Source organism: Perissodus microlepis, chromosome 17, assembly GCF_051167445.1.
Source record: "Perissodus microlepis isolate ML-2025 ecotype Zambia chromosome 17, ASM5116744v1, whole genome shotgun sequence".
In the NCBI taxonomy this organism is placed as follows: domain Eukaryota; kingdom Metazoa; phylum Chordata; class Actinopteri; order Cichliformes; family Cichlidae; genus Perissodus; species Perissodus microlepis.
This window is the reverse complement of record NC_140477.1, coordinates 1,833,278-1,852,779: the sequence shown is the minus strand read 5'-3', so window position 1 is coordinate 1,852,779 and position 19,502 is coordinate 1,833,278. Positions and strand designations below refer to the sequence as shown.

General features: G+C 45.0%; 1 protein-coding gene across 1 annotated transcript; it reads left to right on the top strand.

Moving 5' to 3' along the window:
* The first annotated feature begins 4,343 nt into the window (after positions 1 to 4,343).
* acsbg2 (acyl-CoA synthetase bubblegum family member 2) lies at positions 4,344 to 19,389 on the top strand. Its single transcript, XM_084909520.1, has 15 exons — positions 4,344 to 4,570; positions 8,270 to 8,399; positions 8,593 to 8,711; positions 9,852 to 10,120; positions 11,385 to 11,473; positions 14,570 to 14,690; positions 14,862 to 14,942; positions 15,030 to 15,179; positions 15,339 to 15,515; positions 16,004 to 16,185; positions 16,395 to 16,637; positions 16,723 to 16,940; positions 17,085 to 17,224; positions 17,425 to 17,671; positions 17,984 to 19,389. The coding sequence occupies exons 1-15, from the start codon at positions 4,564 to 4,566 to the stop codon at positions 18,100 to 18,102; spliced, it is 2,292 nt and encodes a 763-aa protein (XP_084765646.1). The 5' UTR covers positions 4,344 to 4,563; the 3' UTR covers positions 18,103 to 19,389.
* Positions 19,390 to 19,502: the final 113 nt, after the last annotated feature.

Below are 19,502 nucleotides of genomic sequence, written 5' to 3'. Positions count from 1 at the left end.
GCCTACCCCTGGTCTAGCGGATCCCACTGCTTGAATAGGATTCCCGTCTCTTCCCGTGTAAATAACACATCCAGCTGTCTGCATGATGTCAAAGAAAATATGAGTCATTCAGCCAGAGGCATGTTGAACCCCAATGAAAAGGACAAAAACATGTATCTAAATGGAAGCAGCGGTGTGGTGAACAACCACAATCTTTGCTATGGAATTGTAAAGACAGATGGATCCACTGTGTGTAAGGATACACCTCTGACATGCTCACCAGCTGGTGTCAAAATACCTGAAACCTCAACCTTCTTTCATTGCCCTAGGATCCACCTAAGACGGTGGGTCAGCCCTCTGCAGACCCATCCAGGTGTGGACGGGGCCCAGAATGGGCATGGCGTCTGGTCATAGCCTCATACGCAACAACTGTATACTCTTATACCTTTCTATCACGGCCAGCATTGAGCTTTTTAGTCACTCTGTAGCTCTTCTGCAGGATCAGCACTCCCCACCTTAATCACTCTCTCCCATGAGTTTGCTGGGGGTTGTCCTTTACTGGTTTTTGATGGGCTCTCACCTCTGCAAACCACAAGACCTGTTCTTTTTGAGATGCTCTGATCGAGCTGTCTATCCATCACCAGTTACCTTGTTGTTTCCTTGTATGTTTTTCCTGTTACCAGTACATCAGTTTGACTGGTGTACAGTGGCACATACAAGAAATTCCAGTTCTGCTTCATTGTGGAGATTATGGATTCTTGGCAATGCCTCCACAGACCGCAATGTTCTCACACTAAACAACGATAAACATTCAGCTACAGGCATAAGCTGGGTAAATACATACAGGGGGAACACTATGAGTTAATCTATAATGGTATAATCCAAATGTAATAATGTAAATGTGTACATAGATACGTAAGATACCTAAATATGTTAAAAATATGCATGAATGTACAACCGCACTGCCAAAGAAATCGCAGCACTGTGTAAAATGTGACATGTTGTTGTAATAGATGCAGAATGTGGTTTAGCATTGTCTTGCTGAAATATGCAACGCCTTCCCTGAGAAAGACATTGTCAGGATGTATGGTAACATATAAAACCTGTATGTACCTTTCAGTACTGAAGCTGAACTTCCTGATATGCGAGCTGCAGATTCCAGAGTCACTAACGGCTGATCGAGACTTTTGTTGTGAATCTGTAAAGCTCGTGGAGACACTTACTTACGTGGCTGACACTGACACCAACATTAATGGTTGTGTGTGTTATATGGTAATTACCTCATGGTCGTGTCCTGGTGTTCCACAGTACTGATTGGCAGATGAAGGGCTGATCTAAGGGCAAAAACTAAAGATGTTGTTTACACCTCAAATATTTCTGGAGCTGCAACCGTTTTATATGCAGTGGCAGCCATGACAGAAACAAATCAAATTCTGCAATTTTCTTTTCTTCTAAATCTTTGCTGTTGATCATTTATTGATCAAGGGACACAAATTTATTCTTCAAGCTACATTCATATAGTTTTATCAGTCTTCCTCCAAGAATTCAGTGACATTTGTGAATCCTTATATTGATGCTATGATCATTATTCAATAATTGTTATTGTCTGACTGATAAACTCAAAACTGGGGCAAAAAGCAGCTGGAAGTGGACAGGAGAAATCAACAGTATACTGAACAGGCCAATCAGAGTAGCAGTGGGCTGTCACATGATGTGTAGTTACTTTGCTATCTTTGCGCACATCAGGTTACAATATAAATTATGTTGTAGGGTTTCAGAGAGGTTTGCATTACGATGCACCTGTAAATTCTTCTACTATACACCCCCATCAGAGACACTGGCTTTTGAACTGAGCGCTGACAACAAGAGGTGGTCCTCTCCTCTTTAGTCAGAAGGATGAAGTCTCACCACAGAACAGTTTTTCAGGTTCCTTCTGTCCATTTTAAATGAGCTTTGGTCCAGATAAGTTGGCAGCAGATAGGATTTCTGGATCATGTTCACATGTGGCTTCTTCTTTAAATGACAGTCTTAAGCTGCATTAATGAGCTTAAGATGGCAGATGTTTCTTCTTAGTAAATCTTGCTTCTCCAGGCTTTTGTTGCCCCAGTCCCAACTTTAAAAAAAAAATTGTTGCAGCCTTCAAACTCAAACTGAGCTATTTTTTCTCCATGAAATAGGTAAATAGTTTCTGTTCTATTGTGAATAAAATAGGGATCTATGATATTCGGAAATTTGTGTTATTTCATTCTGTTTTTATTCACATTTCCCAGCATCCCAACTTTTCTGGAATTAAATCTTTATATCACAAAGTTGTATTATAAGCATAAAAACAGACAATACTCACCACAAATGGGTGTTGCACAAGAAAATGATTTTCTCGAGGGCACTGCCTTCTTACTTAAATTTGAAATTATTTTCAAAATACACTTATATTCAAGTATAATATTGAGGTAGACATCCATTCAATCAGTATGTTAGTATTAAAAATGGGCAATTTATCCTTCATATTACAGTAGTCCAAAAAAACATATTCTGCTTTTTACTACCGTACCCTTAAACATTAACAGTTTACAAAGAAAACAAGTGGAAATATGTAGCCTATAAAAGGTGGCATATTTAAATAGATTGAACCAAATAGTACTGTGTAAAGTAAGAATTCAACTAATTTAATATTAAAATGCTTTGACATTTACAGCACGTTACAGACATCAAAGGGAAATCTATTGCACGTAACAAAAACTTCTGACAGAAACTGAGAGTCGGTGCGCTGTGCTGCTGCCTGAGAGTAGGATGAGAGAGAAAGGAAGAGATGATGCCTCTGACCGGCCGTACCCTCGGCGTGGGTTGCGTAAGCACTAATGTATCCTGCAGCTCTAGAGCATGTGCGCATGGCTGTACTGGATGAGCCGGTCCCTGCGTGTCATCTGATACTGTGGTGTGGTGCTCGTCTCTCCCGGCGATTGGCTGATGCTGATCTTTCCATAGACCAATAATGAAGGAGCAGCTTCAGAGTCATTTTAAGATTCATCTTAAAAAAAAGAGAGAAGGCTCGTGAAGATAATCATGTGATAACATACGCCATGCATATCCAGACGCATTTTACAATTTGCAAAAAAATTACATTTTTTGAATAAAAAATATCATTAAATATTGAAAATAGGTGGCATTAATTTCTTGTGAGGTTAAATGCCCAAGTGAAGGTTTAATCCCGTGTGTGTGTTTTCGTGTAATTAGTCCGTGGAGGACATTTCTGTACTTTCCTCTCCTTGAACTGCCTCACCTCTCGAATGATGCAGGCGGGACTTCAGTGGAAATTTGCATTAAGGAAATTCTTTCATTCATCGGTGACACCGATGGACATGAGTGAATAGTCATGAAACAACACGTCCGGCATATTTTTGTGTGTGAACCGGATTAATAGCAGCTCACTGACATTCACACTGAGCTGGATGTGTACTGTAAATTCAGCTGTGACTCCACACCCTCATTAACCTCGGGGGAAACATGCAGTTCACGAGAGGTCGTGGACTCGTTCCCCATTACAGCTTTGTTTACATATTTTACACAAGTTCAGTGTGTGTCAACAGCGTTTATCGGCATCTCTCCCATCCCTTTGTTTTTAATGCAATTAGGTTGTGACTCATAATCCATTAATACAGGACTGGTCTGTCAAACTTAAGGTCGAAGCTCTGTAGTTTACCAGGTCACCTTTTTACTGCAAAGTCCTAATTTCTAAACTAAGTAGAGCAGTGAACTGGAGCCGGAGTGAGGATTTTGATAAAATCCAGTTGAATTGTAGTGGAATACAAATAGAAAAGTATGAAAGTAAAATGTAGCAGTTGTCAATTTGTCAAACAAAAAGAAAAAAAACCTCTAAGATAACTGATTTTCAACTTCTTCTTTTATAGATGGACATTTGTTATGTTATATTTACATGTCATAAATTGCCGTCGTTGGTAAACTTTAATGAAGACGAAAAGGAGCATGTGCAGTAGTTATAATAATGTAGGTTGCAGGATGTGGTGCAAGTGTGCGTTTCTGTCAGTGGAAAGTCATGAAGCTAAAGCCAAGCACAGGCTCAGCCGCGCTAGCTGTCAGGGCTCTGCAGTTTGTCCGATAGTAACCCCCCGCCCCCCTCGAGCCTGCATATCTGCGACGTGTACGCTCGAGGGTGGAGGAGGGAGGGGCAGATGAGCTCGTGCGCTCACTGCAACTTCCGCCCCTCTGTGTCCATGTGCCTTGCGTAGCCTTGTATGGAAACCAGGTCCTGTGGTGTGAGCAGTTTGAACCAATCAGAATGGCGGTGCTGTGAGGGGGGGCGGTGCGACCGGAGGAAACCGGCAGGCCCCACCCTGGGTGGATTTCTTTTTTTTTTTTCAGGGTGGGTGGGACCCACGAAGCCGGCTGTGTGTTTGAAAATGAATGATCTGCTGCTTGAGTAGACAGTGGCCGGTTGGTGCGTGTTTAGCGGCAAACTGAAGCCACGGCGTTAACGGAAAACACGAAGAAAAAGCGGAAGATTAAAGAAAAATCTAGTCACGAAGAAACAGACAACCAAACCGGAATAAGAATCAGCTTCCAGCAATGCAGTGTGAGTATTTGAGCCCTGTGTGGAGCTTGTCTGGTTTTGTTTTAAGCTCGGTTTCACGTCGACACATCAGGTTTGGCCAGAAACCGGTTGGTCACGATTTTCCGTTAATAAAACCACCTGCGTGCGTGTTGCATTTACAGGCCTTAGATTGGACTCTGAATTAAGATGTTTCGCCTTCAGATCTACAATTTCCTGGTTTATAATTTGAGTTTTTTATGTCTCGGTTCAGTGAAGCTTGCTTTAGACGTTAATAGGATAATACATGATAATAAATGTGTTACAGAAAAAAAAGGTCTTAAATTTACGGCTTGGGTGTGTCTAGACAACCTGCCCAGACCTGGTCTCTTCCTAAAAGGGTGTAACCCACCCAGCAGATCCATCTGTATTTCTCCCTGTAATTTGGCTCACGTTTAAAATAGCCATTAAAAAAAGTCTGCTTAGCATGCAAATAGATTAAGTTGGAAAAACTGTGCCCAGTGTACCGTGGGGTTTCTGAGGATGACGCCCAGTGCGCGCTGCGTGGAAGGAGCAGCTGGATGGAAGCAGGAGGAGGAGGAGATCATTCACTGATTTTTGGGAATTCACTGTATCTCACTTTCGTTTAGAGCAGCAGCACTGTGGCTTTAGGTAAAGTGAGCTGGCTGTTACTCTGGACAAACAGAAATGGAGCTCGAGTGAAGAAAAATGAAAATTTAGGGGGGAGGGAGGGGGGACTTTTGGTCTGTACAGTTTAAAAGGGGATTAACCCAAGTGAAGTTTGCAAGCATGGTGGTATTGTTTTGGGGAGAGTCCCTCATTTGGTTTTGGGGCAGACACTTTTTTGTTCAAGGATTGGGGGGGGGGGGGGTTGCTGCAGTTCCCTTTCTGAATGAAACAGCTGTTGCTATGCAGTACCCCCCCCAGAGTGGATGCAGCATTTTGCACAACTGTGCTGAATCCGTCAGATGATTCATCCTTGGCACTGGCTGTGCTGTCTTATGACAAGGAAACTTCATGAAAACAAAAGCATGCAGAATGGCCGTGCTTCATCAAAAGGAGCATCAGAGAGTCAGCAGAAAATGATCGTGCAGCTACTCGGATCATTGATTGGTTGGGTCTTTGGTTGTGACTTCTCAAACAGCTGCATTTGAATACGTCACCTCGGGCTATGGAAAGCTAAACTGTGGCATAGTCGTTTTATTAGCTGAGTGATTAAAAAATGTGCTCGGCAGACCTTTTCTACTCAGTTAACGCCCTTTTTACTGCAAACAAATAAAAAATTCATGCAAGAATTTTCTTTGATATCTTACCCAAAATACTTCAACATGTAGACAGGAGTAGCTGGGGAATCCATCCACTGTTGTTCTGATTGGTAGACCGCCTGCTCTACTTCCTGGGCCACAGCTGCTCTGATAGTGTTGCGTACTGAATCTGTTTTAGATTGGATTTCACATCCTGAAAACAAGGTGAAAGCCATCCATGTTGCTGCTGTGGTGACAGAGGCCAAACCTGCTAAACATGTACAGGCTCTCCATCACACACACTGAGTATTAGAAACATTGTTGTAAAGGAAGTAAAGCCATGGCTCAATCAGTCATTGATTGACGGGTTAATCTATATCGGGTAAGAGAATCAGAGGTTTCCAGCTTGTTTCTAAAGGATATGGGTTTGTAATTTTGGTGATTGAGAGATAATTAAATGGGAAATCCACATATTTCCCTTGGGTGATTATCAGAAAACCACAGAAGAAAAATTATTGATTGGAAAAACTGAAAGTTTATCACAGCAGCCGGGGAAATGTATTCTTAGCCTGCTCGTGGATCAATAACACCGCTCCCCTGTTGACCACCGATGGATGTTTTCAAGGTGTTTTTGCTGCCAGATGAACAGCTGGGGGGGATTCATACCAGGCCTGTGTGACAGGCACGCGTCTCAGGTTTTTTTTTTAAATGTGATGAAAGCTCACAGGGTTTCTAAAGGCTATATTCAGCCTTTGTTTGCAGACTGGTAGGGTTGATGAGCGATTGAACCTCGAGATCAGCGTCCCGCTCAGAATCCTCCCCATCACGTCACAAGAACGCAGCAGTGACTGAAATAAGAGGAGGGGAGGTGATTTTGAATGTCTGCCCCCTGTCAATCCCAGGCCTGCCTGCTTGCCTCCACCTTCAGCCACCCACAACTGCAACAGAGGAATCTGCAGCTGCACCGGAGCCGATGCGTCCACAGAGAGACCTTTAAACATCCTGATCAAATCCAAATCAAGCCCATGTTGCTCCTCAGCATGTTTTTGGCCAAATGTGATGAATTCTTCCAGTTTAGATGCAATTCATACATGAAATAATCCAGCTGACCTGTGTTTTATTCCACTATGGAAAGTTTAGGTTGGGAATATGTTTCAAATGTGTCACAAAAATTATTTTTGGCTCCCTGGAGCTTGTTTGTTTCTGTTTTTCCCCCCATGGGACTGAGCCCGGTTGGCCCCTAAGAGGTGAGAAATGATGGGCTGCTGCTAGAGCAGATAGATGAAGCTTCTGGTATGTGTTTTCAGCCCTCTTACATAAACAGATAAGTCCTGTGATTTACCAAAGAGGAAAGAGAGAGGAGGGGGTGTCCAGCTCGGCAACAGCAGTGGTTTGAATGATAGAGAGGTCTGACGTGGTTCCTGTGATGAACGAAATGGTGGGAAAGGCAGGAAAAGGGGAAGGGGGGTGGTACGGATCAGCTTGGCATGTAAATCACAAGATCATTGAGAGAAGAGGGAACATGTCCCCAGTTGGGACACGCTCTAATGTCCCAGTTGGGACACGCTCTAATGTCCCCAGTTGGGACACGCTCTAATGTCCCCAGTTGGGACACGCTCTAATGTCCCCAGTTGGGACACGCTCTAATGTCCCAGTTGGGGTTTCCACTTTCTTTCTGTTGTATCTTTCAAAATTATATTTCACAATCACCATCAGTTTCCTTTGTTTTTCCCTTTTCTCTTCCACTCGACACCAGGAGGGTGGAGCAGTGTAAATATTCTTTATTGAGGTGTTTTGTTGACCAAGCGCAGCAATGAAAAGCAGTCGATTATTAGTAGAAAGACGGCGTTATCTGTAACGTGTGTTTGCTAGCCGGGCTCCATATGTTGCGTTATCATCCAGGCTTTTAACAGCTCATGAAGTCGGATCCAATCGAGCTGTTTCTTCTCGCTGTGCGATTGAGTGCGTCACAGGTCGCTCTCTGCACGTCCTGAGCAGAGATCAGCTTTTTAAATGGTCGCAATGATCTCGGTGAGATTTCTAAGCAGCTGCATTTTATCTGATCACGAGACAGAAGTCGGGCAGGTTCGTGACACTTTGCAAGAACACTGCAACTGCAAGGGTTAGGGTTACATGACCTAGTGCCCTACAGGACGCACGACTTCTGTGAGTACCGCCCACTGCTGGCTGTCACACGTTGGTGTCAGCTGAACTGTGCGCTAATTAGACAAGGAAAGCCAAATGTTTCAGTCCTTTGCTCCTTTGGATCTTATTTCTTTGTCAGTTATGATTCTTTATAGCCTAAGATCTAAATCGCAAACTACTTAAATTATTTAGTTATTACAGCACAAATCCCCCAAATGCTCCACTCCTGGGATCCAGCTGGGGGGAGGGGTCTTTCTCTTGGAGCCTCTCAGTCATGTGTGTAACAGTTTCCTTGTTGTGAACGCTAAGACACCCTGACCATCCTCTGTTTCAGTAACTTTGTGCGAGTCCACCAGCATGTCAGGGGTGACGGAGCCTCCCAGAGAAGTCGGTTTCCTGGAGTCGCCCTGTGTTACAGCGGACAGCGCGGCCTCCCTCGATGACGGCATCGTGGACACAGCAAAGTACGTCAACACAAGTTACACGCCCCTAAAATAAGCCCCTCTTTGCTTGAACTGCCTACAGAGAGGTAGTGATGGTGTTTACACCAACAACAGTTGGGATGAGGGCATGATCTTTGCTCTCAGGATTCCCACCCTCTTCCACCTGCTGACCCACACGTAACTGTGGGTTTTTTTCTCCTTTCTTTTTCTTTAGTGAGTCTTCAGAGGAAGAGTCCGCAGGGGAAAGGGAAGAGGAGACCGGCGCCCATGACGCCACCAGCAGCACCAAGACTACAGAGGTCCCCGCGGAGCAGAGCTCAAACACACCAGCAGGTGAGTGCAGAGGGAGCGTGTTTACACTTTCTCGGGCGCTCCCGAACATCCGGCGTTCACCTGGGCGGCGCTGGAAGAATTGCATGACGTAAACATTAGACGACGTCAGTGTCATTTTTAGGCTCAAGCATCCGTACAGATAGGTCGTGACCTCGGGTTTTATCCCATCTCTGTGCTCGCTGTAAATGCTGATGTTATCTTTTTTTTTTCTCCTTCCTGAGGAAGCACAGCAAACAGACGTGAATGAACTCTGCGTTCTTCAGCAGAGCGAAGAACTTCCCTTTTCCTGCCTTTAAACGGTGACATCCTTTCCCGTCTCAGTGAGTGAGGAAAAACCCCGGCACACGCGTTGCTCCGCGATCTGTTTATAACCACGAAAGGGGAACTTTTCACTGTGACCCAAAGTTAATTGACATTCGTTATCATTCGTTTATAATGATTCTTAAAGAGGAGCTCTTAACATGTAATAATAACTGCTGGTGGCTTTTTCATGATAGAGTATTTACAGCCCTGCTCTAAATGAATCATAAATAGTCATAAACCCTCCGTGTGACGCTGTTCTGCTGCATATTCAAACATCCTGCTGGCAGTTTGCCTCTGAGTGTGAGAGCAGAACATGGAGGCGGGGCTTCCCTGCAGAAACGATTACAAATCGATTGGTTTTGTTGTCAGAGTTTTGGTGCAAGTCCTCGGCCCCCTACGATAAGCGATAATCGGAGATTGTTGGCAAACAGACAGTTTTATTTAAAGATTATCTGATCATAATTTTAACCAGGAAGTCCATCGGTACACTCGCATGGCGTGCTGGAAGTTGTATTTATATTTTATTATTTATAAAGCTTTTAAAATAATACCACCTTTTTGTTTTTTTAAAGAATGCCATATCTAGCCAACCTGAAGCGATTGCTAACTCTTGGCTGTCACTGTGACTCGTGCCAGCTCTGTTACCATTGGCTGAGACTAGTTTTGAGCCCGTGTGACTTCGCAGATTTATCGTAGGCCTGCAGCTGGATGGTATCTCCATTAACACCTTAAATAAAGGGTGTTTGTCGCAGTTTTCAAGGACGGCAGATGCGTACAGATCTATTGCCGAGGCCCGCCTTCGATCGATTCTCTGACTGTTGTTTGCGCATCTTCCAGTGAGCGCCCAGCGCCCAGACTCCCTGTCTGTGCCGGCAGCAGAGCCCCGTCTGTGGACGACGCAGCGCGATGGAGAGGTGAAGCTGAGGATGGAGGAGTCCGGTCTGGCCGCTGAACCCGCTTTGACGGTCAACCAGATGTTCGTCTCGACCGTGGAGCGCTACGGCGAATATACGGCTCTGTGCTGGAAGGAGGGCGACCAGCAGAAAAGCCTGAAATACAAAGATTACTACCAGACCTGCCGCACCGCTGCCAAGAGCTTCCTGAAGGTAGTTTTTCTTTTATTCTTTGGGTAACGTTTCCATCTACAGTTGATCCGTTACTTTAAGGATAAAAAATAAGCTGAGTTCAGTTTTTGAGCAAGAATACCAAATGCTCAGAAACGGTGGCTCGTCTGTCAGACAGTGAAAGATCATTTTGGCTGCTGTTGTCACCACAGCAGGCGGCTCCGCAGATTTGATTTGGCTGACTTTTAAACGCCAAATGCACTTCCTGTTCAGCCAGAAGAAGAAAGATAAAGATGGCTATGGCCTTCCTGACCCGTGTGCTGCCTCACACAGGCAGCAACATAATATAACCAGCAGTAGTGAAGAGCTGGCGGGCACAGCTGTGCGCTACACGTGAGAGAATAACTGCAGACACTCTCCGGATCTGATTATCCCAACATTTCCTGGACGAAATCTTAGTGATGGCTCATAAAAAACGGATGAAAAGCAGATAAATCAATAAGAAGAAGAATTGCTGCTTGCTGCTCTGACACACAGTGGTGGTGCCAAAAACCTTTGTTTGCCCCCTCACCCCGAGCAGCTGGGCTTCCTCAGCATCAACAGATTTCTGTTTCCAACAACAGTCCTCGAGTTCTTCGAGCCGTTTTAACGTCCGTTCGTCTTTGTGCCGAGTCTGTCTAGACAGCACGTGTCGCCGCACCAAAGGGTTGAAATGTCAGGCCAGACGCCGAGGTCTCAGCAGGACAGAGCATGTCATTGTTTCACGTGAAACTCTGCAAAGTTAGACAGCAGGCTGACTCATTTCTACTGACACACACACAAACTCGGACATTTCTCTCTGCGTCTCATACACACAAACCAACTCTTAGACCTAAACTTCGCCCTCGCTCACATGATAAATAAAGCTCAGATAGTTTTTGTTTTGTGCTTCCTAACACAGTCAGCTACACCTGATTATTATCTTTCAACGATGAATGAACGACTTCATGAATGCTGGCTGCAGCTGAATGTAATGCACCTCAGCTAACCTCAGGTCCCACGTGCATCAGCTGGAAGACCTGACGGCTCAAACTGTCTCTGTGTTTCGTGAAAAGAACGTCAGGCTAAATCTGGTGCATGTATTTGTCTGCACTCTAGTTTGTAACAAGCAGATCGCCCCCTTCTGAGCTCTATCCTGTCAAATACAAAATACAAGTAATAACAAAAGGTAAATATTAAACAAGTGATTTGTAACAACAATCGCAACGATGGAAGTGAGACTTGTGCCAGATCTGCTGTGGCTCTAAGTGCGCTCTGGCTTTTACAGCTCGGACTGGAGCGTTACCACGGCGTTGGGATCCTGGGCTTCAACTCCGTTGAGTGGTTCGTCGCAGACATCGGAGCCATTTTGGCGGGGTGAGTTTCATCGTCAGCCCTGAATATTTCCTTTACATGACCCTAATCCTCCTGCTCACTGTATCTGTGGCTATCTTATCTACATGCTGATGTTTACGTGTGGCAGCGCGTTTGCTGGTGTGTCCTATGGGCCAGAGCAATACCGTCTTTTTGATGGATTGATGGGTGGTTGAAACTATGCGTGTTCACTCGGGTGCTGCACTCAACTTCGATTCACTTTACAAGAGCTTGTGCTCATACATGCGATGATTCGATTCCTTTTCTGAACTGATCCGCTGTGGATCCAATTAGGGCTGGGCCATATCATCCCGTTCACGGTAATACCGGTGTAATGTTGGGCAACGACAAGAAAATGAAATATCACGATAGAATATGGGTAAAACGCGCATGCGCAGTGCCTTTGTTTTCATACGCACATGGTGAAAAGGGCGACGCAGAATGAGAAGAGCGAAAGCGGATCGTTGAATGAAACTGATGGACCAGAACTGGTTTGTAAAAATGCTGCAACTTCAGTGGTGGAACTGGTTTAGCTTTCGTCCGTCAGATACACAACAAAGCACTATTTTTGGTAGCGCATGCTAGCGGGCCGTCGTTATCACCGTGTTGTTTGGAAAATACGGCACACTTAAAATCAATCCTTTGATTTTTCTGAAAATCGACAGAGCCCCTTATAATCCCGTGGGCCTTATGTATGAAATCTGGTTGTGTTTACTGACCTGGAAACGAGTTTATGTACACGGCGCTCGACAATCTGTCAAATGTTTCAGTACGACTTTGCTAAGCTACGAAGCCGCACCGCTTGATGGATTGTCGGAGCAGTACGGCTATCGTCCGCAGGGGATGATCTGATATCCTCGTGTCGGTGTTGTTCCCACATCATCATAATAAATGTTGTTCCAGGGTCAACATTGCAAGTGACCAATGACATTGTTGTGACGTCCCCCTTTTGTGTCTTTGAAAAATACTGCCTTAAAAAAATCGACTTCACTTGCGAGAAGAGAAACCGCTTCTGTCCGCCCATCCAGGAACTTGAATTCTTTGCATTTCAGGATACTTTTCTTTAATAAACGGTAAGCATTATACATATTGCCCTTACAGAGGCGGTTTCTCTTCTCGCAAGTGAAGTCGATTTTTTGAAGGCGTTTACTTTTTTCGAGGTCGCGGATGACGTCAGGAGAAGGTGATTGGTCACTTGCAATGTTGAACCTGGAACAGCATTTATTATGATGACGAGGGAGGAGCCTGGCGGAGTGATACGTACTGTGCTTCAACATAATATTACCGTACTGTGTGTGTTTAACCTCTTTTTAAGTTCTGTGGATATTACACATGGTTATGCTGAGGACATGTCGGCCAGTTTCCACTGGAAATGCCTTTTGGTTAAACTGTCAGGAAGGAATTTGCATTCGCACTGTTACATTTTTATACTACTTTAATGCAGATAAAAAAACAGCTGCTTGTTTAAGTGAAAATACATTGATGTTTTTTTAACTAATAAAATTGTGGAGTTGTAAAGTATTTTGTCTCGTGTCAATTATATCATCAGTTATATCGTTATCGCAAATTTTCAAATCTATATCGCGATAAATATTTTTGGTCATATCGCCCTGCTCTAGATCCAATCAGTGCATTTTCCTGATAATGCTAATGTGCTTTTTAAGGCTTATTGTTGTGTTGTGTTTGTACTCTGTGTCTGTGCACTGATCACATAACAGCAATCACAAGCTTCTCAGCTTTGCTGCATAAGTATTCACTATGAATGAACCCATGCTTGTTATCCAACCCGCTAAAAAGAGTGCAAGAAATTCCAAGAAACTGAGACCCTTGAGCCAAAGTAAGAGTCTAAAGGCACTGATTGGCTGAGGCCAGATGTACCCCGGCTCAGCTGCTGACATCACCAAACATCTGTTATGCTGAACCGGGTCTTTTCACGCCGATTCTGGTGACATTTTCATGTTTGCTTTGATTCTTAAAAGTCTTAAATCTGTTTATAGAGAAGCTCATTCTTTCCACGCACTCTGATACCGATACTGTGCATGCTTAAACGCCGCTCCCTGCTTAATGATCACAACAAAAAGGTCAGCTGGAATGTCAACAAACCGGTCGTGATGAATGCAATCAGGTCATGTTTGGAAACTTCAGTTTAAGGCTCAGATTTCCACACCGAAGCAAAACATTTGAATCGCATCCTGCATCATATCTCACTGTCTTTTAGAGCGGGAGCTCGGTATTCTAGTAAAACAATGCTGTCATAGGTCAGGTGTGTTCTGTTGACCCATTTTCATCAGATTGTTAAGAAAAAGACAGACGGGGAGGACTGGTTTTCCTGTGGTAACATCGGGATGTCGTCAGGTGGCCTGAATTTTCGGGCATCTGCAGCTCAGTCTGAGCAAACATTTAACATGTTGCTGCTTTGTTGAAATGCAGGGTTAAAGTGATTTGCTTTTCATTTGCATGTTGCATGTTCTCCACCCATTGTTGGGAGCAGCCCTGCGCGTCATTTTGATGACCATAGTTTCGTTTTTTATGTATGAAAAGTGCCACGAAAATAACTTCAGTCTGCCGCTGATTCAGTTCAGGTCAGTTTTATTTACAGTGACAGGCGTCCTGTAGATGTCAGTCAAGTCACACTTTAAGCAAATAACTGCGAGACTACTGATTTTCTCCTTTTTGCAGCCATTAAAATAAATGTTTAATTGCATTCTGTGTGATAACAAATTGTCTTAAAAGTCTTAAATGTACCTTGGTGAAAGCTCTCACTTGATTGGCTGACTTATACCTTTGGTCACACTAAACATACGCAGCTGCAACACAAACCTGATTCATGTGCTGATGCATTTCTGATACATTTCCACCAAGTGTGCTCAATTCATCCATCGTATGACTTGAATGCAACTCGGCGCTTCCGATTCATCTGCAAGCTCTTGTTTCCATGGCGACTGGAAGTAAATGAACAATATCTATATTCACTTATCAAATGCATATCTGCAAATGGAAGGCCTCTTAATCAACATGACTGGATATTGATTCGATTGGAACAATATAGAGAAGTAAATGGCTCTATAGCTGACTGTGTGACGTGTCTCTGTCTCACAGTGGGTTTGCTGTGGGCATCTACACCACCAACTCCCCTGAGGCGTGCCAGTATGTAGCAGAAAACTCCAAGGCCAATATCATCGTGGTGGAGAACCACAAACAGCTGCAGAAAATCCTTCAGGTAAGATGAGAGTGAGTTACACGTGGATGTGGAGCAACACGCTGGACAGATTTCAGGCACAGCTGAACAAAAGAACATATGTGCGTTTATTAAACCAAGCTGTAAAAGTAGTAACTTATACTGAAGGAATCCCACGAGTGGATTACTGATCGTCTTCACATCCGTCCACAGATTGAAGACCAGCTGCCACACTTGAAAGCCATCGTCCAGTACAAAGACGAACTAAAAGAGAAGAGACCAAACCTGTACACGGTAAGCGCACACTTCCGTGCATAAAAAGAAGCTGCTGAGCACAAGAGGCACGATCGAAGTGTTTTTATTTTTCTTTGCGTGCCACAGTGGGCCGAGTTCTTGGAGCTTGGACGCGACGAGCCCGACGCTCCCCTCGATGCCATCATCGCCAGCCAGAAGCCCAACCAGTGCTGCTCGCTCATTTACACCTCAGGAACCACGGGCCAGCCCAAAGGAGTCATGCTCAGCCACGACAATGTAAGCTCCACCCATCCTCACATCCTCAGAAGCTTTCTGAGGCAACGTGCCTCTAATCAGTTGATTAGTATTGATCTACTGTTACAGTAAAGATGTGAAACACTACATGTGCGCCCACATACACAACAATCACAGCACCTCATCTTTACTCTCTCTCAGCTAACCTGGACCGCTTACTCCACCGCCAAGCATGTGAGTCTCACCGCGGCCTCCCAGGCTCAGGAGGTGGTGGTCAGCTACCTGCCTCTGAGCCACATCGCGGCCCAGATGGTCGACATCTGGATCGCCATGAAGATCGGAGGGGTGACTTACTTCGCTCAGCCCGACGCCCTGAAGGTGAGACGCACACCACAAACAGACAACACAAACACGCCGGCGCCCGAAATAAACGCTCATCAGCCCGTTTAATAGGTTCACCTGCACAGTACGGTCAATATAACAGGCCTGCTGTACGGTCATGGTTCTTTGTGGCTGCTATAGAACGAGAACCAAGTGTTTACCCAAGTGTCTGATTACAAATACCCATCAGTAATTTAAATGATGTAAAATTAAGTAAATCGGATGGTGAGCTGCAAATTAACCCCCCCATTGATCACCCTCACATTTGCACTACAGCAATTTTAGCCTGTAACATAAAAGTAGCATAGCGCCCCCCTCTGGTTCCTCACGTGGCTCTTTAGTCCGTCTGTTACACAAACGGCTTCTGTTTCTTTCACACTTCCTCTCCTCAGGGTCAAAATCCTCTTTTTGTGTAAGTTGTGAAAATGTGTGATTTTTATTTGTATTTTCCTGGTTTTTTTTTTTTTTTTTTTTTTTTTTTACAGGGTTCGCTGGTAGACACTTTGAAGGAGGCGCGTCCGACGGCCTTCATGGGCGTCCCACGTGTCTGGGAGAAGATGCAGGAGAAGATGAAAGCTGTTGGAGCAAAGTCTTCCACCGTGCGAAGGAAAGTGGCTGCCTGGGCCAAAGATGTGGGTCTGCGGACCAATCTGAGCAAGCTGAACCAGTAAGTATATGTTTTTGTTTTTTTAAGTAGGGGCTGAATCGTTTCCTCGGAGGTGGGAGGTTCCTGTTTCAGTTTGCTGAAATGTTCTTGTGGAACATCACCGCAGATGCAGGATTGTTGTTGAAACACTGTAACTATTTCTTTATTTCCATCAGCTGGAATAGCCTTCCACCTCACGCTGCGTTCTCTCTCACTCTCTTTCTCCCCAGGAATTCGGCACCAGGCAGCGCTCCGGTCAGCTATCACATAGCCAAAAAGCTTGTGTTCAAAAAGGTGCGTAAGGCCCTGGGCCTGGACCGCTGCACCAAGTGCTACACAGGCGCCGCCCCCATCACCAAAGACACCCTGGAGTTCTTCCTCAGCCTCAACATTCCTCTGTGCGAACTGTACGGCATGAGCGAGAGCAGCGGCCCTCACACCATCTCCCGCCACGATGCCTTCAAGCTCACCAGGTACATTTTTCTCTTTGCATTGGTTTGACGGCTTGCAGGGAACGACTGATACGCGCTGGTGAGTTACACGACTGCTCTCTTGCAGCTGCGGTATCGAGCTCCCAGGGTGCAAAACAAAGCTGCACAACAAAGACGAGGAGGGAAACGGCGAGATCTGCTTCTGGGGACGCCACGTCTTTATGGGTTACCTCAATATGCCCGACAAGACGGAGGAGGCGCTGGACGCGGAGGGCTGGCTGCACTCGGGTGACCTGGGCAAGCAAGATGAGAACGGGTTCCTCTTCATCACCGGGCGGATTAAAGGTACTGCCTGAGCTAAATCGCACTCTGCTGGAACTGTACCAGATTTTTATTTATCTATTTAAATGAAGAGCATCAGTTCTGCTTTCAGTCTTATATCCCGTTACAGGCCGATTGCTTCAGGTTTGTTCTTCTTTTCGTTCACAGAGCTGATCATCACAGCCGGAGGCGAGAACATCCCTCCCGTCCCCATAGAGGATGCGGTGAAGGAGGCCGTGCCGCTGATTAGCAACGCCATGCTGATCGGAGACAAGAGGAAGTTTCTGTCCATGCTGCTCACCATCAAGGTAAAGATTCAGACAGTGAGAACAGGGGAGGAGTGAGGGGGTGTCAGAAGCACACTGCATCAGTGCATCTGCTTTAACAGATAGTGAGGAAAGGAGCACTGACACCTGGTGGTCGCTTTGAGAAACTACACAGTTGGGATTTTCAGAATCGTGCTGTAATGGTTACTGATATTTATTTGATTTTTTTCCTCACCCTCCAGTGCCAAGTGAACCCAGACACGGGCGATCCACAGGACGAGCTGACGCCAGAAGCTGTGGAGTTGTGCAGGCAGCTGGGCAGCAAGGCCACGCGCGTCTCCGAGATCTCAGGCGGACGAGACCCTGCGGTCAACGCTGCCATCCAGGAGGGCATCAAAAGAGTCAACGAGAAGTCCACTTCCAACGCTCAGCGCATTCAGAAGTGGGTCGTCCTGGATCGAGACTTCTCTGTCAGCGGAGGAGAGCTGGGTGAGCGAATGCGCGGTTTATTTTATTAGACAACGGCTTTGAAACGACGTTTAATAAGATGCACGATGATGAAGATGTTGCTGATGATGTTTTCACATCCATTTGTAGTCACAGTTACTTACATTTGGGTATTTCCTGCCTTTTTGGAGCTAAAACACATGAGATATTGAGTACGGTAGCTCAAATAAGTCCGTTACAGCAGGCTGGGTCTCAGGAGGATGTATGTGGCGATGCGCTGGTACGGCTCAGGCTGCAGTCACTCTACACCTCGCAGGAGTTAAACAGCACGAATCCTCTTTGCTCTTCCCGCAGGCCCCACCATGAAGCTGAAGCGGCCGGTGGTGATGAAGATGTACAAGGAGCAGATCGATAACTGTTATAAGGACGTGGCGTCTCCAGCAACCCCCGACAACCCCCTGCCACCCAAATAGACCTGCTGGGACCATTTGCATCATTCAGTCCACTGCTGGGTTCCTCCTGTATTTAAAATTTTTATTTTTATTTTTACTGCCTTAAGTCGCGCTCAGTCTGTCTCAGTTTACATTTATGATTGTTGTACAGAACAGAAGCCAAATGAGGTTAAATTGAGCTTATTTATTTGTATTTCTGGAAGGAACGGTGACGTGTGATCGATGAAGTAGCAGCAGCTTTACGTAAGGAGCTGCGACGCAAACCGGAATACTTGATAACAACAGGATGTTTTGGGGGTTTTTATGAATAATTTGTGTGTATTTATTTTCACTTTACCAAAGTTTGTTTACCAAATGAGCATCGGATGGAGCGAAATCCCACAATCACACGTTCACATGTGCTTGGTGTTTCTCTCGTCTTTGATTTCACTCCTTTTTGTTGTTTTTTGTTTTCTAAATGTCAAAAATGTTCTGCTGTTGAATTTAAGCTATCGTTCTCAGTATGTCATGAAGCCATATCTATTGCATTTTGGTGTCTGTCGGGTATTTTGATTTGTGTGACCCTTTTTTTTTTATTTTGTAATACTGTAAATATGTTTTACCTCGTTTCTTTTTCCCAGCCATTCGGTCGTGTCAGGAATACGTTTATTTTGCACTCACATGGAGATGAAGTAAATTGTACATAAGTTATAGGACTGTATTGTCAGTTTATAGCAAATCTTATCAGCTGCTTTCAGCTAACGGCCTGTCGCCACAGCGACATTTTAAGATCGCCTACCATCGGCCTCGTCTGCGATGTGACACAAATCTGAAAGCAGCTCTTGCACTCCAAAACAGGTCATCTTGTATATCTTGTAAGATTAGTATATAGCAGGCGTGTGTGGCGCACTCCCAGCAGAGCCAAACTGAGCCTTGTGGTTCATTTACGTTAAATTTTGGGGTTTTTGTGTGTTTTGTTTTAAGGATGAAAAACAAAGGGAGGAAATGACGGTTATTCAGGGGGGTCGGGGTGAGTGAGGATGGGCTGACGGAACACACCAAATGGCCTTTTTAGTTTAATCCGTTGCCTAAAAAAGTTAAAAGAATCCACTTGCATTGTGAGAATCTTCCCAGCAAACGGTTCAGTGAGGGCTCACAACACCCCTGACAGAAACCTGGATCTGCCCGAACCTAACAGCTGTTTAGTCTTAAAGAAGTCTGGGTTGAAAGAACAGCAGCAGGAGGAGAGTGAAGCAGGCCTGCTTGTAACGACGAAAATGTGAATGTGTGTCTGATCAGTTGTGGAATAAATTGGAACTCATTACGCTACTTTGTGAAACGTGTCCTTTGTTTTGTTTTTGTAAATGTAACGCGGAGGGATTTAAATGCACAGAGTAACAAATAACACGGTTTACCCAAGTCGGTGCAGACAGCGCACTGTG

Bases quoted from the DNA above. Each gene is read 5' to 3' on its own strand.
- acsbg2 (XM_084909520.1), top strand. The intron at 8,712-9,851 runs GTGAGTGCAGAG...CGCATCTTCCAG, and splicing joins GAGCTCAAACACACCAGCAG to TGAGCGCCCAGCGCCCAGAC. The intron at 15,180-15,338 runs GTAAGCTCCACC...ACTCTCTCTCAG, and splicing joins TCATGCTCAGCCACGACAAT to CTAACCTGGACCGCTTACTC.